The following is a 12,017-nucleotide window of genomic DNA, read 5'->3' as shown; positions in this document are numbered from 1 at the left end:
GAATTAAAAAATGATAACCAATCAAGCCACTTAAAATACACTAATTTAATATTAGCCAGAGTTCAATTAATAATTAAAATATAACCATTTTTTTTTAAATAGAGAAACCTCTAGTGAAAATAACTCAACTTAATTTGTTGCAATCACAGTGTTGATACATGAAGGACATTCTGATAACTACACAATTTCAGTGGTAAAATTAAAGGGAAATTGCTCAAACTAAGAGTAAAAAAAAGAGTTTTGATTTTTTTGGACTTTTTTTTTTTCTCAAAAAGGTCACAAATAGGATCTTTGACACTTTTTTCATTTATGTAATTACAACTATATCATTATTTATTTATTTATTTTAAATGTCAATGTGTTGTATACATCTCTCATGTGACTCATGACCCCACTCAAGTACACTTCTCTCTCTCTCTCTCTCTCTCTCTCTCTCTCTCTCTCTCTCTCTCTCTCTCTCTTCTTTTTCATTTCTCTCTTCTTATATACATTGTAGCTTATATTACACTACTACAAACAATGGATTCCACAACGGTACAGTACCGTTGTGGAATGATTCCACAACGGTTCTGTACCGTTGTGGAATCCTCCGCTGTGTAATGATTCCACAACGGTACTCGTACCGTTGTGGAATCTTAGGGATTCCACAACGGTACAGTACCGTTGTGAAATCTTAGGGATTCCACAACGGTACAGTACCGTTGTGGAAAAATTTAACAGATTTAAACATCTCGCCGCGGCAACGTGTATAGTTCGCCGCGGCGAATCTTTCCACAACGGTACAATTGTACCGTTGTGAAAAGATTCGCCGCGGCGAACTGTACACGTAGCCGCGGCGAAATTGTACCTGAGAGCTTATTTTGTAGTTTTCTAATTAAAAAACCTGAAATGAAATTATATATCCAAAACAAAATATTCATAACATCCAAAACCAAATATATATAAAAAAAAACATCCAAAACAAATATCTATATCATCCAAAATCAAACTAATATTCACATTCAATAAAAGTTTGTACATAAAATATCCACTCTTCTCGAACTTTTTTTAAGTTATCCGGTGTATATGACTTCTTCAATTCTACGTAAACTTTGATTGACTGTTACTTCGGGCTCCTTGGTTGTCAAGCTTGAAATCCGAAAAAAAAAATCCTTATACGCACAACAACAAAAAACATTAGAAAACAAATATTCGTGTAAATTCAATACTTCAAATAACATGTAATTAATTTACCTTTTTATCAACTTCCTTGGTTGTAGTAGACATAATCTATGAAAAAATAAAATTAAATATAATCTCAATTCAAACCAATTTCAACACAAACTCAAAACGAAATTCAATTTCAATTCAAACTAATTCCGACATAAACTTAAACCGAAATTCAATTTCAATTCAAAACAATTCCAACACAAACAAAAACCGAAATTCAATATAATATTCTAACTCAATTCCAACTCAAACTCAAGGTAATCAAATATTCTAACTCAAATCCAACATAAACTCAAACCAAAATTCAATTCCACACTCATTTTCTACATAAATATCAAATTCAATTATTCAGTATCTATATAATTTAGACACACAAATAAACAATTCTAACCTAATTTCAACATAAAAATACAAATTAAATAAAAAATACTTACCCGGAGTGAAGACGACGAGCATGGGGCGTGGTGAGTCAATGAAGTTGTCGGAGATGTGGGTTGTGGTCGGAGGCATGGTTTGTGGGTTTGTGTGGGGGTGGGTCGGAATGTTTGGTGGGTTTGTGAAGAGTGGGTTTGGTGGGTTTGGAAGAAGGAGAGGCGGAGAAGAAGAAGGAGGGCGGAGAAGAAGAAGGGGACGGAGAAGAAAATGAGGACGGGGGAGAAGAAATGGGCGGAGAAGAAAAAGGAGGGCGGGGAAGAAGAAGAAGGGCGGAGAAGAAGGAGAGGGTTGCGGGGAAGAAGAAGGGCGGGGAAGAAAAAAAGGTGAGAAGACGAGAAGGTTGGAGGAAGAAGAGAGAAGGGCGGAGAAGAGAGAGAGAGAGGGCGGCGACGGCGGCGGAGGAAGAAGGAGGAGCGGCGAGTGGGCGTGGGTTGGAGAGAGAGAGAGAGAGAGAGAGAGAGAGTGGGTTTTGGTCGGGGAGAGAGAAAGAGAAGAAGAAGAGAATGAAATTTCTGAAATTTTTGAAAAAAAAATCGAGCGGGAAGTTTTTAAGTTCCAGTCTGCGACATTTCTCCGCGGCCAAATATATACGTGGCCGCGGCGAAATGTTTCCACAACGGGTTATTGTACCGTTGTGGAAACATTTCGCCGCGGCCAAGGCTTAAGCTCGCCGCGGCGAAATGTTTGGTTTTACAGATCTCCCACAACGGTACATTGTACCGTTGTGGAAGAGTTTGGCCGCGGCGAGTTGATGCCTTGGCCGCGGCGAGATCCAACAACGGGTTACTGTACCGTTGTGGAATGTCCGGGATTCCACAACGGTACCATAGTACCGTTGTGGAAGCATAAAGATTCCACAACGGTACAGTTGTACCGTTGTGGAATCCCGGACATTCCACAACGGTACAGTGACCCGCTGTGGAATCCCGGACATTCCACAACGGTACAACTGTACCGTTGTGGAAGCATATAGATTCCACAACGGTACTGTGTTCCGTTGTGGAATATCCGTTGTGTAATCCAACATTTGTAGTAGTGTTAGTTATATAATATATATATAGGCTGGTAGTTTATATTGTAGCTATACATAAATATATGACATATATTTTTTTATTACATAATAAAATACACACATAAATCATTAATAAATTATACACATTTTTTTATTGTTATGAAATTAGCTTGATTTATTTCCATAAAAATAATAAAGTACACACATAAATAATTAATAAAATAGACACATTTTTTTATTTTTATGAAATTTGTTTGATTTAATTTCCATGAAAATCATAAAGTACACACATAAATAATTAATAAAATAGACAAGTTTTTTTATTTTTATGAAATTAGTTTGACTTAATTTCCATGAAATTAATAAAGTATACACATAAATAATTAATAAAATAGACACATTTTTTTATTTTTATGAAATTAGTTTAATTTAATTTCCATGAAAATAATGAAGTACACACACAAATAATTAATAAAATGGACACATCTTTTTAATTTTATGAAATTAGTTTGATTTAATTTCCATGAAAATGATAAAGTACACACATATATAATTAATAAAATAGACACATTTTTTTAATTTTATGAAATTAGTTTGATTTAATTTCCATGAAAATAATAAAGTACACACATATATAATTAATAAAAATAGCCACATTTTTTATTTTTTATGAAATTCGTTTGATTTAATTTCCATGAAAATAATAAAGTACAGACATAAATAATTAATAAAATAGACACATTTTTTATTTTTATGAAATTAAAATCCGAACAAATTACGTGAAACATGCTCTCTTTCGATCCTTTGATCGCGTTTGGCCCTCATAAACTTGCTTCTAAACTGTTAAATGAGTGGATTTGGAGGGACTAACAATCCTAATACATGCTTTATCAATAAATTCTCACATTAAGGAGAAGTTAGAAGGGAAAACGACATGCCAAACGACATGACGTTAAACCTCATTCACGTATGTTCATATGTTTAGACTACTTGACATTCTTTTCCCATTTGAAATGATGAAATGGTACAAATTAATGTATGTCAACAACACTTCATAATACAAGACTCATTCTTTCCTCAAGATCTTCTAGGTAACTAGAGCTTGTCTTACCGTGTATTTTTTCAATTTTTTTATTTTTATATTTATAACAACCATTGGTCCCATAAGACGTATTTAATGAAATGAAAGAGAGATTTCTCATTAAATTCCATAAAAGTATCCAATTTCGTGACTGAAATGTCACAAAAACGTCTTATTTCGTAGCTTGAAGAGTTTGTTTCGTGACACATACGTCACAAAATTTCAAATTCTCGTGATATAGAAGTCATGAAATCCTCATTTTTCGTGACATAGAAGTCACGAATTCCCATTTTTCACGACAGATAAGTCACGCAATCCCCATTTTTCGTGACAGATAAGTCACGAAATCCCCATTTTTCGTGACATAGAAGTCACGAAATTCTAATTTTTCGTGACATAAAGGTCACGAATTCCCATTTTTTGTGACAAATACGTCACGAATTCTCAATCTGGCTTCTAAACTGTTAAATGAGTGGATTTGGGAGGACTAACAATCCTAATACATGCGTTATCAATAAAATTCACACATTAAAGAGAAGTTAGACGGGAAATCGACATAACAGACAACATGACGTTAAACATCATCACCTATGTTCATATGTTTAGACTATTAACATTCTTTTCTCATTTGAAATGATGAAATGGTACAAATTAATGTATATCAACAACACTTCACAATACATGACACATTCTTTCATCATGATCTTCTAAGTAAGTAGAGTTTGACTTACCATGTATTTTTTCAATTTTTTTATTTTTATATTCATAACAATCATTGGTCCCTTAAGACGTATTTAATGAAATAAAAGAGATTTCTCATTAAATTTCATAAAAGTATCCAATTTCGTGACTGAAATGTCATGAAAACGTACTGTTTCGTAACGTGACGAGTTTGTTTCGTGATAAATACCTCACAAAATCCCAATTTTTCGTGACAGGATAGTCACGAAATCCCTATTTTTCGTGACAAGAAAGTCACGAAATCCCATTTTTTGTGACAGGAAAGTCACGAAATCCCCTTTTTTGTGACATAGAAATCACGAATTCCCAGATATACGTGTCAATTACATGAAACATGCTCTCTTTCGTTCGTTGGTCCTCATAAACTTGCTTCTAGACTGTTAAATGAGTTAATTTGGAGGAGTAACAACGCTAATACATGAGTTATCAATCAATTTCCACATTAAGGATAAGTTAGAGGGGAAAACGACATGTCGGACGACATGACGTTAAACCTCATTAACCTATGTTCATATGTTTAGACTACTTGACATTCTTTTTCCATTTGAAATGATGAAATTGTACAAATTAATGTGTGTCAACAACACTTTACAATACATGACACATTATTTCCTTATAATCTTGTAGGTAAGTAAAACTCATTCACCTATGTTCATATGTTTAGACTATTAACATTCTTTTCCCATTTGAAATGATGAAATTGTAAAAATTAATGTGTGTCAACAACACTTCACAATACAGGACAAATTATTTACACATTATATTTTTATATTTTTATTTTCCACATTATATTTATGTGTGTACTTTATTATTTTCATGGAATTAAATCAGACTAATTTCATAAAAATAAAAATAAAAATGTGTCTAATTTATTAATTATTTATGTGTGTACATTATTATTTTCATGGAAGCTAAATCAAACTAATTTCATAAAAATAAAAAAATGTGTCTAATTTATTAATTATTTATGTGTGTACTTTAATATTTTCATGGAATTAAATCAAACTAATTTCATAAAAATAAAAAATGTGTCTAATTTATTAATTATTTATGTGTTTACTTTATTATTTTCATGGAAGTTAAATCAAACTAATTTCATAAAAATAAAAAAATGTGTCTATTTTATTAATTATTTATGTGTACTTTATTATAACATATAAGGACAAAGAATAGAGAGAGAGATGATGTAGGTGAGAGTGGGGTCCATGAGATATTGACATTTACACAAAGTAAATAAATAAGGATATAATGATAATTACATAAATTAAAAAAGTGTCAGGGATCCTATTTGTGACCTTTTAAAAAAAAAGTCCAAAAAAATCATTTGCATTTTTTTTTACTCCGAGTTCTGAAAAACTCCCAAAATTAAAAGACAATTTGGCAAGGGTAGCAGCCATGTTTCCTTCCCGTGGAACATGATGACATGATATCCTGCCTCCATCCAAGAGAAGTCTTCGCACATCCTAGATAATGTCTTCAACTGCTACTGGAATCCCGAGCATGTTGACCGCTTGAATAACGTTGAGGCAATTAGACTCTACTTCAAAGAGGAAAAGACATGAGTGAGAGGGAGAGAGTCCACACAGTGAATCCTATTAACAGTCATTATCCATTATCAACTTAACGCGATTTAAAAGAAAAAAATTCAAAATTGTTGTTGATGATCTTCGCGTCGATCTTGAACACTAACCCTGGCCCCGATCTTCGATTGTGAGTCTTACAGCAAGCACTCCACGGAAAACAACAAAGATACTAAAAGTGCGGATTTTTCAAACCTAGATCGGATAAAAACACTGTTTCGAAGCCTGAAACGGTGGAATTTGACTAAAATCTCTACCGATTTGGGAAATTCTGACTTTGTTCCTATACTACATCAGAGAGAGAAAAACAATTTTGGAGATAGAAAGAGAGAAATTAAAAAAAAAAGAGAAAGTGAGATCCTATTTATTAGTGGGATTTGAATAATAAATTGGGTATTTTTAATTTAAATTTTTTTATTTATTAATTAATAAAAATAAGGGTATACAAAACTTGCCCCGTAATCCTAATGACTATTTTTTTTAAGAAAATAAAACGTTGGCTAAAATGAAATTAACACGTTTCAAGTGGCTTAGTTGGTTACAATTCTCAGAAAAGATTCAATTAATCAATACTTCGTTAGTAATTAATTTGGATATTAAGGAGTTAACATTTCATAAAATGTTACTAGTTTTAGTAAGTAATATTTGTTTATAGTACAAGTTAGAAATGTCTTACTTAATTAATAGTTTTTGAAGTTACATATTAAAAAAATCATAATCAAGTTAATTTTTACATTGATTTATTGCAAATTCAAAATTAATTGCTCTAATTTTAAAAAAATCACTATTGTAATCGTGTCGTGCAATTAAATGCAAAACCAGTTAACCAGAAGTCCACGCCACACCCATTGTGATATATAACGTGGAGTTATGTTATTAAATTAGATTTCTATATACATGTTGTATTATTTTTGGTTTTACTATATTCATTACACTTTTATTACGAAACATAAAACTAATCTATTGGAAAATATATATGGTCATTTTTGCATTATACATAGGTTTGCTAATATATCTAAAATAATCTCATATAAATATATATGTACTTATGTATTATAGATTGAATGAAGTTTTATTGTTCATAACAAATTAAAGCCAATCAGATTCTATCTCAATGCATGTATGGCTTATTTTATGTAAGCTGTGTGTCATCATATCAGCTAAATTAAGCTGACTCACCACCACCTACTGCTTAATAGCTCACAAAAAGAGTTGAGACTATAATGAAAATATCTTCTGGGTGTATTTTATTACCCTATTGAACTTACCTTTATATGTTATTACTCCAGCAAGGCGGAGTAAATTTGCTAACACACGATCACACACACACACACACACACACACACACACATATATATATATATATATATATATATATATATATATTAAAGAAAATTAAGAAAATAGCTAATTAAAATGTTTGACATTATTAAATAGTCAACATTTGGTAAATTTTAAATAAATAAGCACTTTCAGACGTAAATCTTAGATAAATAATCAATTTTGATATATGAAAGTAGCTATTTATTTAAAATTTACGTCTCAAAACGACTATCTATCTAAAATTCATCAAAAAATGAATATTTAACAATGCAAACGTTTACGTATATATAATATGATCAATCTTAAAGATATATGTCCTCAGACGTGTAAATATAGGTTAATGATTTGATTTATAATAGAACTTGGTTTTAACTAATAGCTATGTTTCTTTATTATAATTATCAAAACCGTTGATCATGATCATGTTTAAATATCTTAACTGAAGATCTGACACTATCGAAATCATGCCTAATTGACTACCTAATGTCATTAAGGCCAATCTAATTATAAATTATGGAATGGATCAACATTCATTACGTATCCATGAATTTTTTTGAGGAAACGTGGGCGGTGTCACGGGAATTTCATAAAATCCCTCACGTATGGCGGAGGAAAACCGTGGTTACAAGAAAGACAACACAACAAGACTCGAAACCACATAACCAAAACAGAAAACCAAACGAACCGCTAACCCGACATTCGGGATTGAAACTCTCTCTCATCGGCTCTAATAGCCTCTTCCAAGCAAGGAGGGACAAGCCCCATCCATCTCGAATTAGAACTATGAATAACAACAAACCGGGCTAAATTGTGGGCCGCAATATTACAGAGACGAGGAATGTGCATAATATTAAAATCAATCAAGTTGCTTACCACTCTCCTGATTTGATGCAAGATCGTCCCGAGCTCGGTCGTGGGGGTTTCCCCCCTGCCACCGCCTTGACCACCTCCGAGCAATCCGAATGAAGCTCCAACCTTGCCCCGTCGATGCTTCTAGCCAGAACTATGCCATGGAGAACCGCAACCGCCTCCGCAAGCTGGGGGGTAAGATTCCGAGCTTGAGAAAACGTTTGCGAGGCTAACACCCTTCCGGTGTGGTCGCGAGCGATGCACCCCACACCGAATCGTCCTTAGTCCCGATCTAGCGCAACATCCACATTCACCGAGATTGTTCCTTGCGCCGGAGGGGTCCATCTAGGCTTGGTTGTCCTCTTCTCTTCTCCCCGGGCAGTAGTCTTGTTCGCATCTCTGAACTCCTCGAGGAAACTCCCCGTCCACTGAACAAGCTCCGTCTGGTTCCAAGCTCTCTTCCCCGAGACGACATTATTCCTGTGGTTCCACAATTCCCAGATGATAGTGATATAGAATTCAAATTTACTCACCTCAAGGGACTCAGCCGCTCTGAAAATGTTGTCAAAAGCCTCGCCCTCCCCGTGCGGTGGGAGGATCCCACCGAAACCCGCTTCTTCCCACACTTTCCTGCTCCACTTGCATCCCCAGAGAGCATGATGAGCCGTCTCAGCCATACCCGAGCAGATAGGGCAACGATCGTCAGTGATAATCCTCATCTTAAGCAGAACGGTGCGAGTCGGGATCCGGCCCTTGCACACTCTCCAAATGAAAAGCTTCGCTTTAGGAGGGACTGTGAGTTTCCAGAATTTCTTCCACCAACCCTCCATCAGGGACCGATCCGACGTACTAGCACTATCGAAGGCCTCCATAGCCACTCGGTACCCACTCTTGACCGTGTACTCTCCATCTTCTGTATAATGCCAACGTCGCCGATCCGGGATCCCCTCACCCCCGCACGGGATGCTGAGGATAACTCTGGCATCGTCTTTAGTGAACATGGCCCGAATGAGCGTGTTGTCCCAGTCACCATCTAACCTCATCAGCTCCGCAACTCTCATGTCAGGGGGGATCAGAGGGGGATCGAGCCACGTGAAGGATCTAGGCCTAGGGATCCACTTATCTCCCATGACCATAACAGATTCGCCGTCCCCAATGTTCCACCTCGTGCCAGCCAGGATGATCTCCCGTCCCCAAACCAGGCTGCGCCACATAAAAGAACTGTTCGACCCGCAATGACCACTCAAGATGTCCCCATGTGGATAGTAACTCTCGCTGAAAACCTTGCCTACCAGACTGTCCGGCCGTCTGAGGAAACACCACACATTCTTAGCAATAAGGGCTTGGTTAAACTTTTCCAAGTCTCTAAAGCCCAAACCCCCCTCCGTCTTGTTCTTAACGAGAACCTCCCAAGCACACCAGTGGGTCTTTTTGACTCCGTTGCAGTTGCCCCACCAGAATTTAGCAATAGCCGCATGGATCTCGGAAACTAGGGCCTTCGGGAGCTTAAGGCAAGAGGCCACGTAACTCGGAATGGCCTGAAGAATAGACTTAATAAGCACCTCTCTGCCCGCTTGCGAGAAAAAGAGACCGTTCCACCCCTTTATAATCTTATCCCAGATGCGCTCTCTCACATACTCGAAGAGTTCCTTCTTTTTACGGCCTGAAAAAGCAGGGAGCCCTAAATAACGTTTGTGGCAATCCGTCCTTCGGACACCTAGGGTCTCAGCAAGAAGCTCCCCCTCTTCCAACTCAACATCTTTCCCAAAACAGACATCGAATTTCTGAAAGTTGACAAGCTGGCCCGATGCCCCTGAGTATAACTGTAAGATCTCCGCCACTTTCTTGCACTCCTCCGGGCACGCTCTAAAGAACATCAGGCTATCGTCAGCAAACAAGAGGTGAGACACCCGGAGATTTCCAAACTTGACCCCACTGACTTCACCCGTCCGTTCTCCCGCTCTAAAAAGACTAGAAAGTCCCTCTGAACATAAGAGAAAAAGGAAAGGAGAAAGTGGGTCACCTTGACGAAGACCTCGGTGTGGAATCACATGGCCCCGAGTGGTCCCATTGATATCAAAGGCAAATCTGACCGAGGTAACACATCTCATCACTTTTTCCACCCACCGGTCGCTATACCCAAGTCTCAGCATCACCGCCTCCAAGTAGACCCACTCGACGTGATCGTAGGCCTTAGCCATGTCCAGCTTAAGGGAAGCCCACCTACCGTTCCCAAATCTACCTCTCTTCATCGTGTGTAGCGCCTCAAAGCCCACCATGACGTTGTCGAAGATAAGCCTGCCCCCCACAAACGCACTCTGATTCTCTGATATGACCTCGTGCATAGTGCCTTTAAGGCGGTTCACCAAACACTTAGCGACAATCTTATAGATGACGTTACACAGACTAATAGGCCGAAACTCACTCACCCTCCGCGGATCCTCAACCTTAGGAATAAGCGTGATGACTGTATCGTTAAAGCTCCCCACACTTTTACCGTCATTGAGGATTCCAAGACAAGACTCCGAGACAGACTCACCTACCACATCCCAATACCTCTGATAGAAGATCGCCGGGAAGCCATCTTTTCCCGGGGCCTTGATAGGGTCCATAGAGAAGAGCGCGCTCTTCACATCAGCCAACTCAAACGGCCGCTCAAGCTCTGAATTCATCTCCTCCGAAATCCTAGGTTGGATTCCCTCAACCACAGCCCTGATATCATGCTGAGACGGCCCTGCAGAAGTGAAGATATCCTCAAAGTACCTGGAGATCACACCCTCTATCTCCAGCCCGCTGCTCCTCCAAACCTCTCCCTCATCGAAGAGGCCACTGATTCTAATCCTCTTACGTCTCGTTGTGGCCTTACGATGAAAAAACTTCGTATTTTTGTCTCCACACTTCATCCAGGAAGATCTACTCCTTTGCCTCCAAAATTGTTCTTCTTTTTCCAACAAGGCATTCAACTGTCTCTCCTCGCGACGGAAAGTATCCATACAGAAGTTCGGACCAGACCTGCCCACTAAGTCAACAATCACCTTTTGTTTCTCAATCCGGTCTTTCATCCCTCGATTCTTACTAGTACCCCATCGATACAGCTCGTCCCTACACTGACCAATCGAAGTCAGCAAATCTCGCCCCGTAGCGTCTTCTCTGCCTTTCTCCCAAATTCTACGAACCACCTCGTCACACTCGGGCTCCCCACACCAGGCCTCCTCAAAGAAGAACCTCTCAGGTCTCCTAGCCTGTTGTGCTCGTCTAAAACCCCCCGTACTCAGCAGGAGGGGTCTATGGTCCGAATTCCAAAACCGCAAGTGGCGAACACTAGCAATGGGGAAGAGGTCCCGCCACTCCTGGCTGGCGAGACATCTATCCAGACGTTCCTCGGTCCGACCTCTGCGCCACGTCATCATATCACCCTCAAACCCAAGATCCTGAATCTCACAGTCCACCATCATCTCTCGAAAGGCCGCGAGCTGGCCGGGGCCTCTGTTACGGCCCCCCTAATCTTCGAATTCGAAACCACCTCGTTCATATCTCCGCCCACCAGCCAGGGCCCCACAGGATAAGCACGAAGCCGCCGAAGCAACTCCCATGTGTGTTTCCTCTGCGAGGCCACATGATCCCCATAAATCCCCACAAACCTCCAAGAAATCCCATCATTCCCAACCAAATTACCCTCGATGTGATATCTCGACATTGTCCCAAGTAGAAACTTCACCGGCTTTTTCCAGAGTAACATAAGGCCTCCGCTCCTACCAAGACACTCAACCGTCAAACAGCTCTCGTA

General features: G+C 38.3%; 1 protein-coding gene across 1 annotated transcript; it reads right to left on the bottom strand.

Moving 5' to 3' along the window:
- Nucleotides 1–8,511: 8,511 nt before the first annotated feature.
- Nucleotides 8,512–11,682, bottom strand: LOC149389872 (uncharacterized). Its single transcript, XM_089622749.1, has one exon. It carries the CDS (start codon nucleotides 11,680–11,682, stop codon nucleotides 8,512–8,514), a length of 3,171 nt encoding a protein of 1,056 aa, XP_089478875.1.
- Between the last annotated feature and the right edge of the window lie 335 nt (nucleotides 11,683–12,017).

The sequence above is a fragment of the Urtica dioica genome, chromosome 8 (genome assembly GCF_054948205.1).
Source record: "Urtica dioica subsp. dioica isolate 48M chromosome 8, U.dioica_male_clone48M_v1_H2, whole genome shotgun sequence".
NCBI lineage: Eukaryota > Viridiplantae > Streptophyta > Magnoliopsida > Rosales > Urticaceae > Urtica > Urtica dioica.
The sequence above is the reverse complement of the archived record's forward strand: the minus strand, read 5'-3'. Positions and strand labels throughout refer to the sequence as shown.

Bases quoted from the DNA above. Each gene is read 5' to 3' on its own strand.
- LOC149389872 (XM_089622749.1), bottom strand. From the start codon at position 11,682: ATGGTGGACTGTGAGATTCAGGATCTTGGGTTTGAGGGTGATATGATG.